The 26,047-nt window shown below is 34.9% G+C and overlaps 2 protein-coding genes across 7 annotated transcripts in view; one reads left to right on the top strand and one right to left on the bottom strand.

Moving 5' to 3' along the window:
• EPHA6 (EPH receptor A6) overlaps positions 1–26,047 on the bottom strand; it is a 928,471-nt gene that overhangs the window by 584,239 nt on the left and 318,185 nt on the right. The gene's annotated exons all lie outside the window — the stretch shown is intronic.
• On the top strand, positions 6,707–9,791 carry LOC101012072 (suppressor of cytokine signaling 5-like). Its single transcript, XM_003893827.5, has one exon. The coding sequence runs from the start codon at positions 6,954–6,956 to the stop codon at positions 8,562–8,564; it is 1,611 nt and encodes a 536-aa protein (XP_003893876.3). The 5' UTR covers positions 6,707–6,953; the 3' UTR covers positions 8,565–9,791.

Below are 26,047 nucleotides of genomic sequence, written 5' to 3'. Positions count from 1 at the left end.
ATATACGTAACGATGATTCCATTGAACTGAGAGTGAAGACTACCGCCTGGCCACTTTGTGCTTCTCATGCCTCTGACTAAATAAAGAAGTGAGCTACTGTGCTGGCTGGAGGGATTGATCCTGACTACCAAGAGAAAACTGAAGCAATACTCCACAATGAAGGTAAGGAAACATATATCTGGAATACAGGAGATCCTTTAGGGTGTCTCTTAGTATTACCATTCCCTGTGATTAAGGTCAGTGGAAAACAACATTAACCTAATCCAGGCAGGACTAATAATGTCCAGACCATTCATGAATGAAGGTTTCTATCACCCTACCATGTGTCAAAGGAAATTACATTTTGGGACCCCAAACTCATTTAGCCAAAGGGAAAAGTCAAGCTGGGAATTGGGTCACACAAACATGCCTCCCCCTTTTAATTTCTAAATAAGATGGCTACAATATAACAAAAAACTACATGCCTCCCCCATATTTTGCCCACAAAGAAATTCCTAGTGAGCTGTTAAAGCTTCCCCATGGCAATGCAAATTGATAGCTTATCTTTACAGGTGCAGTCGCCTCCAGTCCACTAGACACAAATGCACATCTGATTTCTCGCCTGGTCCAATTTGTCTGTGTCATCTTATACAAAATGCAGATTCCCTGCATTTTCCTCTACCCCATTCGTTTGTCATCTTATGTAAAAAATGCAGATTCACTGAGCCAGACAAAGACATGAATGACTATTTTTCCCTACCCCTCTCTTACATGAAAATTGTGTACTTCTCAATATCCCACTCTTTCCCCTTTAAATTTGGAGCCTTAAAAATCATCTTCAGAAAAAGGCACAGACCTGTCTCCCTGGTGCCCATCCTTAATTTTGGCAAATAAATCTCCTAAAATGATTAAGATTTGTCTCATAATTTTCCTCGACTGACACATGTAAAGAACCATGACCACTTGAGGTGCTTGCTAAAGACAAATGTAATAGAAGAAGGTAGTTGTAAATACCAGCTACAGCCATGTGGCCAGTTACAGAGAAATGAGAACTAGTTGTCATGAGTGTTTTCACCTTATTTTGTAATAAATTTGTGTGTGTGTGTGTACAGACAGATGGATAAAGCAAATATTTTCATTTTCTCCCCTCTATTACTCTCTTATCATGTAAAATAAGATGTGTTGATATTACATCATAGTGTGTAAGTTACAGAACATCAGGGAGAAGAGTTAACATCATTCCAGGACTTAATCCCCTCTTCTAACATATTAGTGTGTTTTTGGTTGTACACAGGGTAACTGTATTATGTTACGAGGAAACATGACCTTGTTATTGTCTTTATTTGGAGATTAAGTATGGTTTAGGGAGATGCATATGGATGCCAAGCTGACAAAGGGTAGATTTGTGATGGTTAATTTTATGTGTCCACTTTACTGAGTCATGGAATACCTAGGCGTTTGACCACATATTAGTCTGGGTGTGTTTGTGAAGGTATTTCTCAATGAAATAAACATTTGAATCAGTAGACGAGTAAAGATCCCCCCTCCCTAATATGGGTGGGGTGATCTAATCAGTTGAAGATCTGAACCAACAAAAAGTCTGAGTAAGAAGGAACTACTCCTGCCTTACTGATTGAGCTAGGACACTGGTCTTTTCTCACCTTTGGGCTCAGACTGAAATATCAGCTCTTCTTGGGGCTTGAGCCTGCTGGCTTTCAGACTGGAATTTACAATATAGGCTGTCCTGGGTCTCCAGCTTGCTGACTGCAGATTTTAGATTTCTCAGCCTCCGTAATTACATGAGCCAATCAATATCTTATAATGTCTCTCTGTCTCTGTCTCTCTCTCTCTCAACAGAAGGTATATTAACCATGGACTTAGGAAACTCAGGGGTTGAAATACATAATTGAATATTTATGTGTACTGCTAAGTAGCAATGTTATTTCAGGTATATATTGACTCTTCCAGTAAATTATACCAAAACAAAACAATAACCACAAAAATAACCTCTGGAAATTCATTATATACCCATAGTGCTTAAAACAGGTAATATCTGGAAGCAATAGAATTTACTATTTCCCAACATTTGGAAACTTTAGTAAGAATATAAGTTATTTCATAAAGACAAATGTTCAGGATAACAATAAAATGAACTTCTTGATCTTCATGGTGACATGTTTGTGACAACATAAAGTTAAACTTACTAAGATTGAAGCACTTAATGAAAACACTAAAACTTAATCCTTTCTCTTTAAATTAAAGGTTACTTCACAGATGCTGAGGCATTCAGATCCCCTACAACAGATATATGACTTTTTATACCTCAAAAATAAGCTCTACTCTTCTTCAATAGAAAAATGTACTTCTTAAGCAAGAATGGTGGTGCCTCTAAAAGTTGCTGTGCTAAATATTAACCACAGAGTTGGTTTTCTTCTTAAATTAAATTACTAATGTTTTCATTTAATATAAGTTCTTCACCTTTAATCAAAAAAGTACATTTCAAATGTGTGTGAGAATAGGGATACATTTTCAAACACTGGAATACCTATATTGAAACTGCCCCCTACTTAGTCCCTTTCTCAAATAGAAGAAAATATTAAACTGACATTAAAAAGAGGTTAAGAGTAAAACAAGCAATGTTCTTAAGTTGTAAAAAGTGCAGATGACCTTTTCTCCGTCATATAACTTAAAATATCAAGCATACAGCATTTATGTTAATGCCAGAGTAACTCAAAACTATACGGAAGCAAATTTGCCTGTGTCGTAACTGCATAAATGTAGTTTCAGCTATAACATTTATCTGCTAATGAATAAATTTTATTAATAAATTTTTTTCATTGTATCTCTGATATTCTGCACTAAACAATCTACCGACCAATTGAATCAGGGTTGTTTTAAATTGAGATCAATAGCTCTGTTAATCAAGGTAAATTATTACAGATAAGATATAGCGTGTTCATATTAATCTGCCCAACGTTGATTTTATTAAATTACATGTTTGGGGAAATTTTATTAAGTATATTTACTTGTATCTAAAATTTTAATAATTATTCTTCAATATGAAACCTGCTTCAGGTATGGTCATTTACGGCACAGGTCCCTTTCCTTCCTGCATTCTGATCAGATTCTGGATCAAACCCACATCTGATTAAAAACACTATTTAGTAACTCCAGTCTTAACATGAACACTCCCTTGACTCTGACCAGTATTGTTTTAATTTCCCAAGCTCATTCTTGTATATCCATTTACAGAGCTGATAAAATAACTTCACATTTGGATTACAGTATGAGGTTGGAACCTGTGAAAACATTACCTTTCATGGCAAAAGGGACTTTGCAGATATAATTAAGGTTACAGACCTTAATATAGAGAGATTATTCCGGATCATCCAGCTTAGTTGGCCTAGTCTATTCACATGAGCCCTTATCAACAGAGAACTGTTTCTAACCAGAAGCAGAAGAGAGATGGAGTAGAAGAGGTGGCTTCATTTACCTCTTGAAGGGAGAGGTGGCTGCAGGGGCAGTTGAGAATCTGCAAGTGTGAAAAGGATATGTGTGGTGTTGCTGGCTCTGAGATGTAGGAATCCACATGCAAGGGCCTGGCAGTCCTCAAGGAGCTAAAACTGGTCCCTGGATGACAGTCAGCAGGTTCACAGGACCTCAGTCCTACAACCACAGGGAACTAATTCTACCAACAACTCAAATGAGCTTGGAAGCAGATTCTTCCCAGAACTTCTTAGTAAGACCAAGACAGATGACACCTAAGTTTCAGCCTTATAAAACTCAGAACAATGATGTCAGTCAAGTCAACCTGGATCTGGGGTAAAGAGACTGTTGTCTAATAAATTTGTACTTCAAGTTGCTAAATTGGTGATTATTTGTTATGCCACTGTAACAAACTAATATACAGAATTACCATATTTTTGTGTTTAGCAATATTCATTACTTGTCATGAAGTTTACTGACAAACATTCAGGTATTTGGGAAGAGCATAACTGTACTCTTTTTCAGTGAGTAAGAAGGGTCTCAAAGAAGCTGAATGACTTCTGGGAGATTCTGTACAGCTACGGCAAAGGAACAGGATATTTTTTGGGGGGTTTTGGTTTGAGGTTCTTCCACTCTATAACAGAAAAGAGAACCTGATTTAGTATTGTAAACATAGAACATTAGAGGTTAGAATTTTCTTTTCTTTCCTTAATATTGCCTTTCTTGACATTTTAAAAGAATAATTACTTAATGGTTACATACTCTATTTTTAAGATAAGAAAAAAATTGATCTCTAATTATTTCTTAGCTATTGCAAAAAAAAAAAAAAAAATCCCCATATAGAAGCTTCAAAGTGTTGGAATTCCTGAGAAAATGTATAGAAAAGTGTTATACAATATAATCTTTATTTTACCTAAATCATATAGACAGCTAGGTTGGTTTCTTTGCATAACCATCTAATTTATATATTCAGATGAATGTGGTCTAAAATATGAATAAAGTATGCATATTTTAGTCAATTGAACTAATTGAGATGGTTCTGGCATCTTTCATCTGATATAATTTCATTATTTTGTCTTGAACAGTCTAGAGGGCACAAATGAGGGTTGCTTTTGAAGGTGTAACCAGTCATTTCAAAAAAATACAATGAGTTAAATGTTCACAAAATCTGACTAAACAGATGCATAATAGTAGTCAATGTAGTGCCATAAATATTTTATTATACAAGCAGTAAAATGTTTTTAAAGGTGGGGGAAGGGGAACATGCTGGACAAAGGATACAAAGTTTCAGTTAGACACAGGGAATACATTTTTGAGATCTCTTACACAGCACAGTGAGTACAGTTACTAATAACGTAATGCATATTTTTAAATTTCCAAGAAAGATTTGAAATGTTTGAATCATAAAAATATGCTAATTATGTGAGGTGATGGATATGTTAATGAACTTGATTTAATTATTTCATAATGTAGAAATATACCAAAACATCACATTGTACCTCACAAGTATATGTAATTATTATTTGCCAATTTAAAAATAAAATTAAAAAATTGTAAAGGGTACATAGAAATATGCACAGGGGAAGAAAATGAAAATAAAAATTCATTACTTATTGTTTAAGGAAAAACACTAGACATATCTTCCCAATATAAGAAAATTTAGATGTATCAGTGCCCTAATAGTTTCCAGCAAAGCTTGATCTTTTTTTTTTTTTTTTTTTTGGAGACAGAGTTTAGCTCTTGTTGCCCAGGCTGGGATGCAATCGCACGATCTCGGCTTACTGCAACCTCTGCCTACTGGGTTTGAGCAATTCTGCTGCCTCAGCCTCCCGAGTACCTAGGAATACAGGTAGATGCCATCACACTTGGCTAATTTTGTATTTTCAATAGAGAAGGGGTTTCTCCATGTTGGTCAGGCTGGTCTTGAACTCCCAACATCAGGTGATCTGCCCGCCTCAGCCTCCCAAAGTGCTGGGATTACAGGCATCAGCTACTATGCCCAGCCATATTTTTCATGTTATATTGGTACATTACATTTAACTATAGCTTTATCAATTTAATGAAATAATAAATATCAAAATGGAAACATACTCCCTATTCATAATGTGTATTTTTCTTCTAAAAAGAAACAAGCAAAGCTTTTGTAGGAGAATAGAGGCATTATACTTTAAAAATTTTCACAATAAAATACTCCAATTACATTTCAGGATTTATATGTATATAATAACTGAAGTTAGTATGTTTAAATCATGGGTTTATGTAATTTTTCATTCAGTGTTTAATTTTACAAGCTTTATTAAAAGAAAAAGCAATGGTATAACTTTCTGACACATCAAATTAAAATTCACTAGGTGAAGTCTCCTTTTTTTTTTTTTTTTTGAGAAGGAGTTTTGCTCTTGTCGCCCAGGCTGGAGTACTGGAGTACAGTGGCACAATCTTGGCTCACTGTGACCTCCGCCTCCCAGATTCAAGCGATTCTCCTGCCTCAGTCTCCTGAATAGCTGGGATTACAGGTGCCCACCACCATGCCTGGCTAATTTTGTGTATTTTTAGTAGAGATGGGGTTTCGCCATGTTGGGCAGGCTGGTTTCGAACTCCTGACACCAGGTGATCCTCCTGCCTCAGCCTCCCAAAGTGCTGGGATTACGCCAGTGAGCCACTGAACGCCAGGCCGAAGTCTGCCATATTCTTAGGAAGTATCAGTGTTTACTTTAATTGGCCATATTGGAATTTCTGATGGGGCCAGGAGTGGAAGTTTAATTTTGATCACATGCAGTGTTGCTTCATAAATGAAAGTTGTTCTCGTAGTGGAAAGAGTCCACACAATCTAACGAAACTCTACATGGCACACTCAATTACATTTAGGTATAAATAAATACCATTTTATTAGATATCAATTATTCCCAGAAGTTTTAAGGAAAAAAAATGTTAGGTAACTATGTTTTTTTACTCCTTGGAGCTCTATCACTGAGATTTGTATTTAACAAACATTCATCAAATACCAATTATGCTTGAAAGTTGGTTGAAAGTAATGTAGATTACTTATTTAAAATATGCATATTGTGGCCCCGGGAGGTATTTTCCATTCTGGTGGGGGTTGGGGGGAGGGGGGAGGGGAAACGGGTGAAGAGGGGGAGGCGGCAGGGAAGGGGGTGGGGGCCTGGCGGGGGCATCCGGCGGAGCTGGGGTCTCCGGGCTCCGTCCGGAGGAAGCGAGGCTGCGCTGGCTGGGCAGTCGGAGGGGACAGGACGCACCAGAGGGCAGGCGGACTCGCCCTGTCGGTGACTGCGCCGTCCGGGCCCGTCCTGCCTGGCCGCAGGTGCCCTGGATGAGGCCACCCCGCGCGCCCCGAACGGGGGAAAGACCACTGAAGAATTTTGAACAGAAACCATGTCCCAGTGCTGATTTATGTGGCTCTCCTGGAGACAGCATGGAAGATAGTTTGAAGCAGGGCCAGCTGGACTCAGAATCTGGAGATTTTATAATCAATGGATAAAGTGGGGAAAATGTGGAATAACTTCAAATACAGGTGTCAGAATCTCTTCGGTCATGAGGGAGGAAGCCGTAGTGAAAATGTGGACATGAACTCCAACAGATGTTTGTCTGTCAGAGAGAAAAACATCAGCATAGGAGACTCAACTCCTCAGCAACAAAGCAGTCCCTTAAGAGAAAATGTTGCCTTACAACTGGGATTAAGCCCTTCAAAGAATTCTTCAAGGAGAAATCAAAATTGTGCCACAGAAATCCCTCAAATTGTTGAAATAAGCATCGAAAAGGATAATGATTCTTGTGTTACCCCAGGAACAAGACTTGCACGAAGAGATTCCTACTCTCGACATGCTCCATGGGGTGGGAAGAAAAAACATTCCTGTTCTACAAAGACCCAGAGTTCATTGGATGCTGATAAGAAGTTTGGTAGAACTCGAAGTGGACTTCAAAGGAGAGAGAGGCGCTACGGCGTAAGTTCTGTACACGACATGGACAGTGTTTCCAGCAGAGCTGTAGGAAGTCGCTCTCTGAGACAGAGGTTGCAGGATACTGTGGGCTTGTGTTTTCCCATGAGAACTTACAGCAAGCAGTCAAAGCCTCTCTTTTCCAATAAAAGAAAAATCCATCTGTCTGAATTAATGCTTGAGAAATGCCCATTTCCTGCTGGCTCAGATTTAGCCCAAAAATGGCATTTGATTAAACAGCATACAGCTCCTGTGAGCCCACATTCAACATTTTTTGATACATTTGATCCATCTTTGGTTTCTACAGAAGATGAAGAAGATAGGCTTAGAGAGAGAAGGCGGCTTAGTATTGAAGAAGGGGTTGATCCCCCTCCCAATGCACAAATACATACATTTGAAGCTACTGCACAAGTTAATCCATTATATAAACTGGGACCAAAGTTAGCTCCTGGAATGACTGAAATAAGTGGGGACAGTTCTGCAATTCCACAAGCTAATTGTGACTCGGAAGAGGATACAACCACCCTGTGTTTGCAGTCACGGAGGCAGAAGCAGCGCCAGATATCTGGAGACAGCCATACCCATGTTAGCAGACAGGGAGCTTGGAAAGTCCACACACAGATTGATTACATACACTGCCTCGTGCCTGATTTGCTTCAAATTACAGGGAATCCCTGTTACTGGGGAGTGATGGACCGTTATGAAGCAGAAGCCCTTCTCGAAGGGAAACCTGAAGGCACGTTTTTGCTCAGGGACTCTGCGCAAGAGGACTACCTCTTCTCTGTGAGCTTCCGCCGCTACAACAGATCCCTGCATGCCCGAATTGAGCAGTGGAATCACAACTTTAGTTTCGATGCCCATGACCCCTGTGTATTTCACTCCTCCACTGTAACAGGACTTTTAGAACATTATAAAGATCCCAGTTCGTGCATGTTTTTTGAACCATTGCTTACTATATCACTAAATAGGACTTTTCCTTTTAGCCTGCAGTACATCTGTCGCGCGGTAATCTGCAGGTGCACTACGTATGATGGAATTGATGGGCTCCCTCTACCCTCAATGTTACAGGATTTTTTTAAAGAGTATCATTATAAACAAAAAGTTAGAGTTCGCTGGTTAGAACGAGAACCAGTCAAGGCAAAGTAAACTTTCCGGTCCCCAAAGGGTGTTAACTAGGTCCGCTTTCATGTGCATCAGACAGTACACCTATAGCAAGCACACGTAGCAGTGTTAGGCTTTTTCATACAGTATATAAGCTTAGTGTTAGTATCTGTCAGATGCGACCTGCTGTTACTTATTCAGATAAATATGGTGCCTATTGGAACACCAGAGGATAGAGCTACAGGTGTTAAGTAAGACTACAAAAACATTTTGCCGATTTCGCTAACAGTTTGGTTTTTAATGGCTGTAGTATTTGAGTGAGGCAACTCTGGGGCATTTGTTATGAAGAATTCTATTTCTTACTGAAGAACAAATTATTAATATTGGATGAGTATTTCAACAGTGTGACTAATGTTTGAAATTATTTTTTCTAAGAGTTTTTCTATAACCTTCCAAAAATAGTGATGTTTGTAGTTACTATAAATCAAGCTTTGGAAGTCCAAAAAGAATAAAAGACTGCCTTCCTTTTAGAAAAAAATGCAATTTTCTGGCCACAAGGGCATAGTGCAGTTCACTTACGTGTTGATGTAGTTTATAATCAGACGCCTTCTCTCTTCTGCAAAAGGTACTGTTAAGTAAACCAGATTTTCTAAATAGTCATTCTTAAAATTTCAGACTTACAAAGCTAGTAGTAGAATTTTATTGAAAGGCCCTAGGTATTAATTTTTTAAATGAGTGCTTTAACTTAAAACAGGCGTTTGGAATAGCTGCTGCAATGTAGTCTTGCGTGTGATTTTTTTTTTTTTTAAGTTGATGTGCAGTCTAATTGTTGTTTCCTAAAAGTTGGATCTGTTCCTATGCCCAGGATGATTTTGTGAACCATGAAGTACATGACACTAGAAGATGCCCAAACAAGTCACATAATAGTAACTACAGTGGTTGCTGATGTTGAGATATTGTTGAACTGTAATTAATAATTTGGATGGCAGAATTTGTCTCTTTTTTGTAAACTCTCATAGCTGAATTGCTTAAGTATAATTTATAGAATTTCAGTGCAGTTAATTCTTAATGGAAAATCTGAAACCTAAATTGCAGATTTAAAAGGTACTGTACAACCATTATATCTGTAAATAACTTTACTTAGCACCTTTTTGTCACTTAGAATAATATGTACTACTACTTGAGTGAGCTCTTTTGGAAGTTATATCAAGTTCTAGTGTTTGCTTCTTAGTAACTGAACTGAATTTACAGTTCTGTCCTAGACATTTTGCACTACAGTAGCCGAATCCATTCTTGTGTCTTTTTGTTAATGTGCTCTGTACCACTGGTGAGTGCTCCATAGTTTCCTTACCTGCTGCTACAGAATGTTATTTTACATCCCTATGGCTATTGCCAAGGCTACAAAAAAGAAGAGCTATATTTGTATGCAACACTATCCCTTTGACTGCTAATGTATGTTTCTGCTTGCTGTGCCTTGTTATGGCTGCTTTTTTTGTGCTAATAAAGTATGTTTGGTGTTCTCCTTGTAAAAAAATAAATAAATAAATAAAAAATAAAATAAAATATGCATATTGTAATTTTTCAGAAAGTGATTCATGTTGTGTTCAGTAAACGTTTCAAAGGCATCTCTTTGCTTTTATATTAATAACCATTTTGAAAATACAAGTTGAATAATGACAAGGAGTAATTTCATTACACTGAGTAAAAGAGGAGGAATGGATTCTTTCTTTTTGGTTAAACTATTATCAAATCATAATTTGATGGACCAGAATTACATTTCTAATCAGTTATTTAATGCTTCTCAAGCACTTTGAAAAAAACTGTGATATACCAAAGTTATATATTGATATTGATATTATCAGACGTTATAAGCATTGACTTTTCATGAAGAATAGTGTACGTAAGAGATATTTAAAGCAGCTATCTGACTGACAGAGTTATAGGTATACAATATATACAGTATATTAATTAAACTCAGTCTTTCTTTTTGTATGCTAGAGTTCATTAGTTTAAAATTTTTACTAGGTATAACAGAGGTGACTCTTTATTGCCTGTGCCTATTGTGTTTCTTAGAATGATTATTAGATGATAATCACTCTTTTCACTAGTACAATCTCTAAAGTCACCAGGAAAGCATCATGATAGCATCACGAAATACAAGACAGATTTTTTAATAGAAGAGAATTCACAGGATAAGAGTAATAAAAGAAAATGCTGCTCAAGGATGGTTTTAATGATCAACACTAGAATTCCCTGTCTTTGTCTCACAGGCGAAGAAAAAGACACTGAGTTGGCTTTCCTTCTAATTGCCCTCTTACTGTAGAGGGACAAAAATGGGCAATGAAAACAAGTAATCATTAAGACCATTCTCACTGTTGGCTTTAAGAATCCTTTAATTGTGCAGCCAAACTGAAGTAAAGGATAATAAGTATTAAGTAAATGTTGAATCCTCGATCAAAGCAAGATGAAAAGTCTAATTCTGCACATTACTGAACACATAGACTCTTCCCTTAGTAGAAACCAGAGATAATAACAATAATTTATTTTTGCTCCTCTATGCATTTCAATGTTAGTTGTGTAATATTTTCCCTTTCTGTTCAAGTATCTAAAATTACTCATATAAAATATTTAATATATATATATTATTTATCAAGAATATTAGTTTTTACTTGCAATGGTTTTACTGTAATCAACTTTTTCACATAAATAATTTGTATTGTAAAATGCTAAAGGGATAGAGCTGCTGCAGAAATGAATTTTATCTCCACCTGTTAATATAAACTCTATTATTTTTATTCCCTAATTCTAAAATCCTTGGGAGAAACAACCCTAAACAATGTATTAGTATAACTTTTCTCTGCTTCCCTTGTCAGAAATCGCACTTCGTGAAACACAAACTTTGTACAGGAGTATAATCTCCAACTAAAGCCTGATTCTTGGCATCCTGTTTCTCAATCATTATGGCCATTAATTTTAAAGGTTACTTATGTCCCCAGGCATGTTACTTAACATTTCTGGACTTTCTCTTCCCACATCACATATAGAAATAATAACATCTACCTCTTGAAGTTACTGTATGTAAAGCATTAAGCATAATGCATGACACATAATAAGCACTCAATAAATTCCATTTAATAAAAATGCTAAATATGATTATATAATATAAAAGTATGATATAATTACTATATGATGCATACTTAATACTGATTGAAAATAATATAAAATAATCATATATTATTACCAGTATAAATTATAGAAATTTTCATAATGATGCCACAAAGTTAGATTTATTATATTAATTAAAGTGAAAATAAAAAATTACTTTATTTTTAGCATAAAATTTTCATGTAATAATAATTTCATTGTCTAGATTTATGTTTCAGGTTATTTATTGTTTGTCAGGAACTCTGAAGCATCTCACAATAAGGCACAAAATATAATTATCATCTTTACCTAGTTATTAAAAATGGGGACACTAAGACCCAGATAGTGTTAAACTCAGACCATCAGACCTTGTGTTGGTGGTGTGTGCTGATGCTCAAATGGCCAGCTCTGAAGGAAGAAAGAAACTCTATCAATTGCATTTGCTTGACTTTGCTTGGCTTTGGGTGCTTCTCATGTCTGTATTTACTGTCTTATTCCAGTTTTATTGAGTACTTACTATGTATAAGGCACTATAAAACATAAAAATTATGCAAAATATTTTATATTTCCTCAAGTTGCCATTGTTACAGGATTAAGGAATGCATTCAGTGATTACAATATATGTAAGTATCATTTGAAGGGAGACAAAAGATCACTTCTAAGTGGAGTTAAAAAGGAAAAATTACAAAGAAATCGTAATTAAAATGAAGCTATAATGCATAGACTCAATTTTAATTGATGGAGATCCAGAAGCAGAGTATTTTAGGAATAGATAAAGGTACAGGCTTGGAGAATAACAGGGCCTACTTTGAAGCTCACTCTAGTTTGCTGGGGCACAGTTTCTTTGAAGACAATAGTATAAGATGAGACAAGGAAAGTACATAAAGCCAATACTGGAAACTTCCATGTAGTATTCCATGACTAACTTCTTCACCATTTATCTCAAGTGCATACGTAGTAAATAGTAAATACTTTTAAAAATCTGATAAATGAGTGAATTAGTGAATTAATTAAAGCTTAAACTTTAACGAATAAAAAATTGGTAGTCATGAGATTTGGCTCAGAAGTGAACATTAGAAAGGATAACCAGACAGTGGCATATTATCAATAATTAAAGAGGTTAGAAATTAGAGGAGGAGAGGCTAAAAAGAAAACACTTTCTATGAATAAGGAAAAGGGAGGTAAGCACCAAGCACTGTGAAGGAACTGAGATTTATAGTGCTTTCAAGCTTACATATTAGCCTACTGTAGTCTCATGAACATTGGGAGAAGACATGAGATCCCTTGATCAGAGACAAAGAACTTTATTACTCACAGTTATAAAGGTAACCAGAGTATCAGCACCTATGTTGTTTTCCCAAGTCCCAATTACCACAGAGACAGGTGCATACTTAGTGGACTGAGGAACAGAGTAGGCATCATGAGCTTGCGGAATTTGAATCGTTTGTTACAGGTCAAAGCTAGGTTAAAAAGGTAAGGTAGCCTAAACTTTGCTGCACAGCAAGACATTAATTTTATTTCACTGTACTGTAAGCGAACATGTCCTTTAGACAAAGACACTGTCTCTTTTGTAAAAGGCTGTTAGTTATAAAAATATCTTCAAAAAAGCCCAAAACAAAGGAAACTTAGATGATATGCAAAACATTACCAATAGAGAACTGTCTCCCAATAGAGATGGCCCCACCTAGGAGGTGGTAGTGAAAATTCCACTCAAATAATCACTGTATTCATGGCAAGTTTCTGTGCTTTAATTTAGTCTAAAGATCAATTTTTTAAAACTAGAACAGGGTTTTTTATTATATTTTCTCAACACAAACAGAAAGAATAATTACTTTTATTGCATCTACACCAAAGCTTATCATAACTTAGGAGGGAAATGTTGACTTCCTACAGGAATAAACTGTAAATCAGAATTTAACACTTCTGGATTTTTCTCAAGAATGGGAGTTAAATTCAAAGAACTCAGTAAGTTAAATTAATAGAGCTTAAAACCTTTCTACAGAGCTTCTAGTATCCTGACAAAAAATATATATCTCATATATATATGATATATATCAGAATTTAAAATATGAAGAAAAAAGGATGAATCTATGAATTTATTCTATGAATAAACTAAAATATCAGAGTTGTCTTTTGTTCTGAGCTATGAATACTACAGTAGCTTTTCTCCTTATTTCATAGATAATTTGAGATTTAACTGACCTTTTTAAAAAGCAAAACACAGAAAACTTGGTCACACACTCCTAAGGTCCTGTGTAGTAAAGAATTTAACCTTACCCAAAATACGATGTGACCTATGCCCTTGGCTTCTAGGAGGTAATCTCTCAGTCCTTGTAATGTCATGCATGATAGGAATATATTTGGTGGTCTTGGATCAGCCAGACACTTACAATGTGATTTAGGAGAGGGGCTCTGAGCCACGCTAACAATGTAATTTAGGGTGGGCTTTGGGTCACCAATACACCTGGAAGTGCTGGAGACCAAGATCAGGATCAGTCACAGGGAAAATCAACCACGCCTATGTTATAGAGCCACAGTGAAAACTCTGGACACTGAACTTGGGGGAACTCCCTTGGTTGGCAATACTCATGAGTATACTGTCACACACTGATGCTGAGAAAGTTATGCTGTCATAACTCCATGGGGAGAAGACAAGTGGAAGCTCCACATTTGGACCTCTACTGGACTCTACCCATCTTCGTCAGTTCAGGCTGCTATAACAGAATACCATAGACACACATATTTCTCACACTTCTGGGGGCTGGGAAATATGAGATCAAGATGCTGGCAGATTTGATGTCTGGTGAGGGCACTCTTGCTGGTTTCCAGGTGGCTATCTTCTCATTCCACCCCTACATGGTGAGAAGAGAGCAAAAGAACTCTCTGGGGTTTCTTTTATAAAGACACTTATAATCCCATTCATGAGGACTCTAACCCTATGACCTAATTATCTCCCAAAGGCCACATATCCTAATACCATCCAAATAACACCAGGAATTAGGATTTCAAAATATGATTATGTGGGGAACAAATACTCACTTCATAACACTATCTTATATATTTATTCTCTTGTCTGATTTTAATATGTATCCTTTAGCTGTAATAAACTTTAACTATGAGTATAACAGCTTTCAGAGAATCCTGTGAATTCTAGTAAATCTATGAACCTGAGAATGGCTTTGGAAATCTCCAACTTGCAACTGGTATCAGAAGTGAGTGCGGTCTTGTGTAGGTTGTGTTCCCTCTAACTTTGCACAGGTCTTTAAAAAAAAAAATTATATTCAGGAGATATTTTATCTTTTTGTGGTGCATATCTTACATTTTTATAATTTCATTTTTTGATTTGCATATGATAATATGTAAATGACAACATTCCATTTTATTTTTATAATACACCTTTAAATATATGTGAATGTATGTATATGAATATCATGAAATTCTACAATGTTTTCCAAATATATTTTTTAACTTTTTAATTAAAAAATTAACAAAATTAACTAAATGTCAGTTGAAAGAAAGCACATTAATCTTAAATGCATATAATGATTATGGAACTCTTTAAAAATTAGGCATATCATACCTAAAAATAAGTTTGTACTTAAAATGATAATAAATTTGACTATCTTACAACCATCACAGGTTGATTCTTCCTTATTTCCAATCTAAGTGATTTTACTTTTACATATTTCTTAAGATTTGTTATAAACATATAGATTTCCACATTTAAAGATTTTTTCATAGGCAATTTTTGAGTTTCCCAGTTAGAAATCTTACTAACTATTGCATAGCCCTAAGGATTCTCATTAGTGGAAATGTAATCCCCTGCTGCCTAACAAAGACTTGGAGACACATTTCTACAAAAAGATAATAAGGTCAAATTCAGTACACTGATTTATCATTACTTTAAGGAATATATTCTTTATATATACTATACAGTGGAGACAGACAAACTGACAGATGATAGATTCTTGCTGCAATAGGATGAAAGGCAAATTTACATGTGATTATTATTAATAAATGCTTATTATATGTCAACCATGTAAAACTGTACAAAGACAATTGCCAAGCATCCTTCTCAGCCTTGTGATTTTGGATCCTGCCACAGCAATTTTTAGTCTCAGAGTTTCAGATTGACTTGGGCAGGCCATGTGTATCAAAGTCCTCTAGGTATCTGCATGAAAATATGTTCTCATTACTTCCTCTTAGCACTGTAACCTAGTGACAGTTCTTTTAGTCATGGGCCAGAGGAAGTAAGCCAAAAAACCTGTCATCTTCTAAATTCACAGCATGAAGCTATAACATTTCTTTCAGCCTTCTTCTTTTATTTCTGTATCCTACTGCCAGTCTGACTGTCAAAGTCACAGCATGAGATAAAAATGAAAAGAACCATCAAAGAAACCCATGTGCAGAATTTCCCTACAGGAGTTTCAGCAAGAGGGGCCAAGATATGAAAGTGGCTGCTCTGACATTTGCCCTCCAGCAAAACATTAATGAAAGGAAGAAACAAATGTATGCTTGCCCACCCCTCAAATATGTCCCCTGATATAAGGAAATGGAATGTTTCATTTTTGTAATAGATAAAAAGATCAATTGCTAGAACATATGTTGCTGTGAGGGGTTTTTAAATATAAAAATTGAAAATGGTCCATAATATTCAGACAGACAAAAGTGAGTTTAAATTTCTATTGATTTCAAGGTCAGAGTTCTATGCAACATTTTTGGCAAAATCATTTTAAATATAATTTCTTTAAATTTTGATATAAAATAGAGAATTAACACAGTAGTGTGATCATAAAAGGATTCACATCATCTCAAATCAAAATCAATATTACAGCAAGTAGCATATATTAAAAGGAAATGTGCATTTTTAAACAATTATTCTAACTTTCCCTCAAATTTTTGAAAAAGATATGCATTTTTTTCAAGACAAGGTCTCACTCTGCTTGTCCAGACTGGAATACAGTGGCATAATTGTAGCTGCAGCCTTGAATTCCTGGGCTCAATGATCCTCCCTCTTCAGCATCCTGAGTAGCTAGGACTACAGGTGCGTGCCACCATACCCAACAAATTTTTAATTTTTATTTTGTAGAAATGGAGCCTTGCTATGTTGCCCAGGCTGGTCTTGAACTCCTGGCCTCAAGCAATTCTCCTGCCTCAGCCTCCCAAAGTGCTGGGATTACATGCATAAGCCATGTGACCAACCTAGGATGTGCATTTTAAAGATATGAAGTATGCTTTCATTACAAGTGTCACTGGGTGCATATGGTTTAAAAAACCTGTATACTGTGCTGTGTTAACAATAAAATTTTTGTTAAGTCATAAATGCATTTTTATAAATAAACTTTACATTTGAATAATTTTAGATATAGAAAAAATATGCAAAGATTGGAGTTCTTATATACCCCTCACCTAGTTTCCCATATTGTTAACATCGTATATCATCATATTACATTTGTCAAAACTAAAAAATGGATATTATCACATTGCCATTATCTAAATTTTAAACTTTATTTGCACTTCACCAGTTTTCAAGTTTCTTTTCTAGTACTGAATGTAGAGTACCACAATGCTTTAGGTGTTACCATCCTGAGTCTGTGACAATTACTCAGTCTTTCCTTGATTTTTATGACCTTGACAGTTTTAGGGAGTACTGACAAGATATGCTGTAGAACATCTCCCAATCTGGGCTTGCACAATTGCTTTCTAATACTACCAATTTAACACATATTTTTATAGTTTTTCCTATGTATAACTGTTGCACCACTAATCACTCAATTAAAAAAATAAACATTATATTTATTTACTAAAAGGAGGAAGTTGTACTTCCAAAAAGACTTAATACAATTTTATCCACTAAACAGCTTTATAACAAGAAAAGTAATCAAAATGAGATTCATTTATTAAATCAGTAAGTAGTGCCATTTTGTGACTGGCATTGTGCTTTGTAGAAAAAAAAAATAAGTGGTTTATTTCCTCTCAGGAGGACATAGTTAAGAAAAGAAAAAAGTCAAGTAAACATAAAATTATCACACAGAGCACAGGGAACTGCATAGGGGTGTTAATGTCTGAGACATGTCTTGACCATAAGGCCTCCAAAGGCTGACATTCATGACTATACAAAATTAGAGGTGCCCAAAAGAATCTCATTATTTTTATAAATATTAGCTGCATTTCATTCTATCAGAAAGCTGTGTAAAATATATCTGTTCAGGCAGAAGAGGTAATATCCAAGATAAATTTTGTAGAAAGAGTTATGTTTCACCGGGGGAGAGGTGGGCAAAGGGAAATTTAGGTAAAGGAGGAAAATGCTAGAGTGTGGTTTGAGCATATGATGCCAGCATGCTTTGCCAACATCTTTTGAATTTTTGAATTGAGGATGGGAAGTTAAAAGAGGATTATTTTCCCTATTGATTTCAAGTAACAGCATGACAAATAAGATTTGCATTTTTAAACTTATTTTTTTAATTAAAAGAGCAATTTACATCACTCCACACATTGTAATTATTTTCTTCTCATTTCTTTTTAAACATCTTTGCATTTTAGAGAGTATTCTGGCAGTAGTGCAGAGAATGAACTGGAGGTAAAAGGAATTAGACGTAGGAAATTTATTAGAAAACTGTTAGTATAATCAAGACAAAATAACAAGACTATCAACTAAAGATAAAGAAGAGTTTTCAAAGAAAGGTAGAATCTAAAGGACATGCGTAAAATTGAACATGAAATTTTTTTAAAAAAGAAGAGGAGACGTCATTTTAAAATTTCTGCTTAGTTGATAAGGTAGCTATTGGTGTGAGTTACCTAATATACAGAGTACAAGAGTCGTGGATTAAGAAGGTTGGAAGCTGTGAAAATCTTTCTGTTTTGAAGAGTTTGGGTTGAGATGCCTGAGTCTGAGGAAATAATATAGAGATGCCCAATAGTCTTATGATTATTGGAAATAGAGTTAAGGAGAGAGATGCTGGGGATACGGTTTGGGAAACATCATCATATAGAGAGTATTGGAAATAATAAAACTAAGTGATATTCTCCAGCAGCAAAGACAATGAGAAAAGAGGCTGTTTTAGGAACTCTCAGAAAACATTCACATTTAATTAATGAGTGCAGGTAAACTACAGAGAAAAGTATATTAAGAAAGAATGGCAAGGAAAGATAGAACAAAACCAAGAAAACTTTGTCATGGAAACTAGGATGCAGGCTTCAATATTCAAAGACAGAGGTTATAAAATTAGAGAAAGATCAACACTGCTAAAGCTACAGAGAAGTCAGTTAAAATTAATACTTTACTCTAAAATAATTTTTCACAGGATGTCAATATTGTATAATTTTAAAGGAGCAATCAAATAATATGCTAATCATTTAGTTTCAAATAAAAATATGGCAGTGTGTAAGTCACTATTGTTTGAGGGTAAATTTGCTAATATATGAGAATAGGCCAATTTAAAAATATTTAAGAAGCATGAATTCATAGAGTAAATATGAATACTAGATATTTTGTTTGGCAACAAGAATTTTATCAGCAATACATTCTTGAAGTTGGAAAGTGCTCAACTCATTATATGATGCATTTTACTATCTCTTAAACTACATGTTGCACCCAAAACACTACTTTGTAAAAATACAAAATAATTTTTCTCTATTTATTTTAGGTAATAAAAAACAATCCTCATATTTAAAAATAAATCCTTCAATAAATGTGGTATGCCACAAAATCAAAAACCTATGTAGTAGAATTTCAAGACTGACTGAGAATTGTCAAATTCTTCCAGTGATAATTGATTTAAAACATTCTCCCGTTGTAAAAATAAAAACAAGTAGTAAAATAACCATGAAATACGACGTTAGCACAATGAATTAATTTTTTTTTTATTTTTTACTGTTGTCATTTCCTAAAGCTAAATAAGCTATTTTAAAATTTAAACTAGGAAAATCAAGAGAAATAAAAATTAAAAAAAATATATGTGAGGAAAGTAAGAAACCAAAAAGTTTAAAGATTCATTCTGGATATACAAAAATATTCCTGATTTAAAGGAAGAAAAATACAGCCCATTTGGGTCAAGCAGAAAATCAAATCTGAAAGTATAGAATATATAAAAAATATTGACCATAATCTAAAGTGCTGTAGAAAAATTAGAGTAAGTTATCTTATGTTAAAGATTTAGAAAGAGTTATATTTCATTGTACGTCTGTCAATATAGTTATATTTCATTTACCATGTATAATTAATATATATAGTAAAATAAAATTTAAGGAAAAAATTACCTTAATATGAAGTTAAAGGGATTTCTTTTACTCTATATTAAAGATACAATTCTGTATATACACAGAGACTCACGGATATGCAAAGACTCTAAACGCTTATATTCTATACCATTTTTCTGAAGAGTTCAAGAAGCTTTGAGGAGATGTAGTCCGTAAAATAGAACAGCATTGATAGAAAATAATTATTAAATGAGGTCTGGAAATGGGATTTTGCATAAGAAAAAGGCAAAAGAAATTCAAGAATAAGCAAAAGGAAGTCTCAGGACAAAAACTGTGCAGCAGACATTAAGAAAAACACAAAACCAAAGACAAGATGCAAACCACAGAAGAAAAGTGTCCAGAGGAGAAAAGGAAGATACAAATAATATGAGACATTTAGGTGTATGAAAAATTTTATTAAAATATAGAGTATAGGACATATGGAAAAAGTTACTCTTACGTTTTAAAGAAAATTAAGCACACTAAAAAAAGACATAAGGAAGATTATTAATTCCAAGATAAAATCACTGTAGAAGAAAAAACATTTTTATATCCTTGTGCATTTTATTTCCCAGCAGTGAACAATATTTACAGTGTTGTAGTAACAGAAATATTGAATAGAGGCCATGGAAGTGAGCTAAATATATTAATCTACCAATATATATAACATCTACAATTAAGATTGCAGTGTACACATTTTATTTAGATATGAACAGATGAAAAACTGAAAAAAAAAAGCTAAAAAAGATAAACTAGTTGCGTCTGAGGAATATGGTAAAAAATGAGGTAGGGTGCATAGGAATTCCTTTCTTTTTGTTATAAATCCTATTGATGCATATAATTCTAAAGTTTTAAATATAAAGAAATTTTAAATGTGTAAATTATATTAAGAGAAAATATAAACAATTTCAAAAGGAAAAGATCCTCAAACTTCTTGTTGGTGAAGGAAATTTAAATTAAAGCAATAATTAGTATACCTATACTAACCCTGCGGACAAAAATGGAAAGTTCTGCGAAAGTTGTCAAAATCAAAACTGAGTCACTTATGTTAAAGATCCTCACAAACATAGCCAGGGAAGGCCATGAAATTAAGGAAAGGTTGTTATATACAAATGCCTGATAAAAATAACTATCACAAAGACTGCAAAAACCACAACCTTGCACAAAGGTCATCACAACCTTACACAAAATATGCATCTGCCAGGACGTCTGTCTAGCAACTCTCTAGAGAGTTGAGAATTATCTCAAAACAATTATGTAATCCTCATTTTTCCTTTAAAAACCTTTGTTTTCTTTTACTTCCCTGAATACACACATAGCTTACAATGGTGCTCATATTATCACCGTGATGACTATTCTTCCCCCAAAAATCATTATCTCTTAAAAAAGAGTCTCCCCTCTGTTTGTTATTTAGTTGACAGTTCCATAAAACTTATTGGTGATAGGATACAAGAAAACTCTGGAATCATACAAAATAAAGAAAGCCATTGACCCTGGGGAACCACAATAATACTATATATTGCTTCTTGATTATACCAGTTCTTGGTGAACTTATTGAAAGAATTACTTTACTATCTCACATTTAGCAAGATTGAGGTAGTTCTATAAGCTTTCATAACACCCTCTTCAGATGATATATTAGATTCTGACCAAAATTTGGAAAATGACAGAAGGAAAACCTCCACTGTTGCTGGATCACCATAAGAGACTACAGATATGGTACAATCTATAACCAGCTTTAGGCAGTATGTAAAAATTGACTGTGTAAATACAGCATTTCATGTTTTTAAGGAAGTTATTACATGGTTACTAACAATTGTGAGAACATAACAATGCATACAGTTTTCTATTATTATTTTTATAGATGCGGGGATGTACTCACAGTCTTCCTACATGGATATATTACATAACGGTGAGGCTTGGGGTTCTAGATGCCCATCACCCAAACAGTGAACATTGTAGAGATCTTTGACCTCCTTTGTTAAATATATTTCTAGGTATTTGGTGTATGTGTGTGACTATTGTTAATGAGATTGTGTTCTTGATTTGGTTCTCAGCTTGAATATTATTGATGTATGGAAATCTTACTAATTTTTGTACATTGATACTGAAGTCATTTTTCATGTAACTGATGAGCATAGAAAATTGGACTTCCTCCTTTCCAATTTGGCTGCCTTTTCTTACTTTCTCTTGCCTAACTTCTCTGACTAGGAATCCAGTACTATGTTGAATAGGAGTGGTGACAGTGGGTATCCTTGCCTTCTTCCGGTTCTCAGAGGATATTATTTCAGCTTTTCTCAATTCAGTATGATGTTCGCTGTGGGTTCATCATAGATGGCTTTTATTATTTTGAAGGCTATTCCTTCAACGTCTACTTTGTTAAGGGTTTTTATCATAAAGAGATTTTGAATTTTACTGGATGCTTTTTCTGTGTCTATTGAGATAATCAGATGGTCTGGTAAGATTTGGCTGTGAATCCATTCGGTCTGGGGCTTTTCTTTTGTTGGAAGATGTTTTATTACTGACTCAATTTCCTTACTTGTTATTGGTCTGTTCAGGATTTCTATTTCTTCATGGTTCAACCTTAGGAAGTCGTATTTTTCCAGAAATTTACCCATTTCCTCTAGGTTTTCTAGTTTGCATGCAAAGACATGCCAGTAGTAGTCTCTGATGTTTTCTATTTCTGTGTAATGTCACTTTTATCATTTGTGATTGTGCTTATTTAAATCTCTCTTATTTTCTTGGTTAATTGAGCTAGCAGTCTATCAATTTTGCTTATGGTTTTCTAAGAGCCAACCTTTTATTTCATTAACCCAAAAGCACAGCTTGCTGCCAGTGCTCATTAAATTTTACATAAACACACTCTTTGAGCCTGAAGCAAATCTGACGGATTTTTAATGTGAAAATAAAATATAAAAACTGTTCTTGTTATTTCTAAGCAGAACTAACAGTAGAATCCTATGAATTATCAGAATTGTCTATTTCAGAAAAATTGGATTCATCCAATGAATCTTTGATCAACAACTGTTCAAGAATGATATTAACATCACAGATAGGAATGCTGTTTTCTCAGATTTGACATTTCTAGCCATCAAGAATCACTATCTTTTGTAATTGGAAATAACACTGCTAAAAACAGAACACTATAAATAGAATGACATCCTGTTTCTAAAGTCAATATACTGGAGTGATGCAACAATAATATATGTGAGATATTTCATGGCAATGTTATCTTGGGGCAAACACCGCAGCTGCAAACACCACCAGGAAGTATTCGTGGGGCAAGTCAGTATTTTTCATTTGTCTCAATCTCATTTATTTGTGCTCTGATCTTTGTTATTTCTGTTCTTCCGCTAGTGTCAGGTTTGATTTGTTCTTGTTTTTCAAGTTCCTTGAACTATGATATTAGGTTGTAAATTTCAGTTCTCTGTTTTTTTTTTTTTTTTGATGTAAGTATTTTACACTATAAACCTCTTACTCTGCTTTTGCTATTCCCCAGAGGTTTTGATATGTTGTATCTCTATTTTCCTTCATTTCAAGTTTTTGTTATTTAATTTCATCATTTACCAAAAAGTCATTCAGAAGCAATTTGCTTAGTTTCTATGTTTTTGTGTAGTTTTGAGTGTTCTCCTCATGCATTGATTTCTAATTTTATTCAACCATGGTCTGAGATCTTAAGATACTTGATATTATTTTCATTTTTTAATTTTATTGAGGCTTCTTTTATGACTAAGCATATGGCCAATTTTGGAGAATGTTCATGCACAGGTGAGAAAAATGTATATTCTGTGGCTGATAGGTAGAATGTTCTGTAAATGTCTATTAAGTCCACTTAGCCTATAGTCCAGTTTAAGTCCAGAGTTCCTTTGTTGATTTTCTGCTTTAAGGATCTCTCTAGTGCTGTCAGTGGGGTGTTAAAAATCCCCCACTATTATTGTATGGCTATATATCTCTTTTCTTAAGTCTAGTACTTGTTTTCTAAATCTGTGTGCTCCAGTGTTGCGTACATATATACTTAGGATAGATACATCTTCTTGTTGAATTGAACCCTTTATCATTATTTAATGACCATCATTCTCTGTCTTCTTTTTTACTGTTGATTTAATGTCTGTTTTATCTGATATACATATAGCTACTCCTGCTCAACGTTTTTTGCTTGCATGGTATGTCTTTTTCCATCCCGTTACTTTGAATTTGTGGGTGTCCTTACCTGTTAGGTAGATCTCCTGTAGGCAGCAAATGAATGGATCTTATGTTTTTAATCCAATTTGTCAGTCTGTATGTTTTAAGTGGGGAGTCTAGGCAATTTATTTTCAAAGTTAATGTTGATATGTGAGGTTTTATACCTATCATAATGTTGTTACCTAGTTGCTTTGTAGTCTCATTTGTGTATCTGCTTCATAGGATGTGAGCTTTGTATTTATGTGTGCTTTTATCATGACCAGTATTGTCTTTTTGTTTCCATGTTTAGAATTCCTTTGAGCTCTTCTTGTAGGGCCAGTCTAGTAGTGACAAATTCCCTTAGCATTTGCTTGTCTGGGAAATACTTTATTTCTCTTCCATTTATGAAGCTCATTTTGGCAGAATATAAAGCTCTGGGCTGGCATTTTTTTGTCTTTAAGAAACCTGAAGATAGGCCTCAATCTCTGGCTTACAAGGTTTCTCCTGAGACATATGCTGCTAATCTGATGGGATTTCTATTATAGGTGATTTGATGCTTCTCTATTTTTAAGATTTTTCCTCTCATGTTGACTTTGGATAGTCTGACAACCATACACCTTGGTGATGTTCATCTTATAAAGTATCTTCCATATGCTCTCTGAGCTTTTTGTATCTGGATTTCTACATCTCTGGCAAGACCAGGGAAATTATCCCGAATTTTCCCTCAAATACATTTTCCAAAACTTTTGTTTTTTATTTCTTATTATTCATAGGTTTGGTTGCTTTACATAATCTCATATTTCTTGAAGGTTGTGATTTTAAATACATTTTTTCAAATTTTTATATGACTAGGTTAATTCAAAAGATTTGCCTTCAAGTTCTGAAAAACTCTTTCACCTTTTATAGTTTATTATTAGAGCTTTCAATGAAAGTAATTTGAAGTTCCCTCAGTGAATTTTTCATTTCCAGAAACTCTCTCTCTCTTTTTTTTAACAGCTATCACATCTTTCATATCCTAAATCATTTTTTCTTATTTCTTTGTGTTGGTTTGGAAAGTTTTCTTTTTTCTTTGTGTTAGTTTTCTTGGATCTTATTGAGTTTCCTTACAATTCATATTTAGAATTCTTTGTCATTTTAGAATTGCACTTTTGTTAGGATCCACTGCTACAGAGCTAATATGATCCTTTGGGGGTGTTGCAATACTGATTTTTCTAAGTGCCAGAGTTCTTATATTGTTTTCTTCTCATCTGGAGAAGCTGTCAGTTTTTACTTTTGAATTTTCTTTTGTTTGGGAGGGATTTGTTTCCCCCGAGGGTGGGACTGTTGCATATGCTGGGTAGGGTCCTTCGGCTTTGCCTCTTTGTGCTTTTAGTGGGCCAAGTCTCTGTAAGAATTCCTTGGTTATAGATATCCTTAGTGTAGTGGCTTTCTCAAATGTTGGTTGTTTGTAGGTTTTAGTACTTGTGTACTGTGAGTGCGTATAGGCTCATTTTCTGTGAAAGAGATGGGGAGCTGAAGGTCTTGGGAGGCTTATCTTGTTCCCCAGTGCTGTACAATTCTGTCAGCAGGAATTACAATGGGTTGTGCAGTTCACTCTACAAACCCATAGGTGGTACTCGTGAGTAAGAGCTGACTTAGGGCTATACAATGGTGTCAGAAGTTGTAACGGGTTGTGCAGGTTGGCCTCCCCACCAGTAGGTGATACTTTAGGAGAGAGGCAGCTGTGTTGGTGGCAGTGAAATTTTTACTTGCCCTTTTTTAATCAGGAGAATTTCTGGGGTGTCCCTGGTAATGGGCAAGGTCATGGTGCTCTCTGAGGTCCCTGTCCAATGTTCCACCAAGATGCCTGAAGGTGACAAAGCTGAGTGGGCTAGGTCAGGCAAGGTTGTGACCTGGTGAATGCAAATGTTGATTACAGTGGGGTTAGGAACAACAGCCAGGCCACTTGGGCTACCCTCCAGGGAGGGGCAGAGGCACCTGTCTTG

This window comes from Papio anubis, chromosome 2 (assembly GCF_008728515.1).
Source record: "Papio anubis isolate 15944 chromosome 2, Panubis1.0, whole genome shotgun sequence".
NCBI lineage: Eukaryota > Metazoa > Chordata > Mammalia > Primates > Cercopithecidae > Papio > Papio anubis.
The sequence above is the reverse complement of the archived record's forward strand: the minus strand, read 5'-3'. Positions and strand labels throughout refer to the sequence as shown.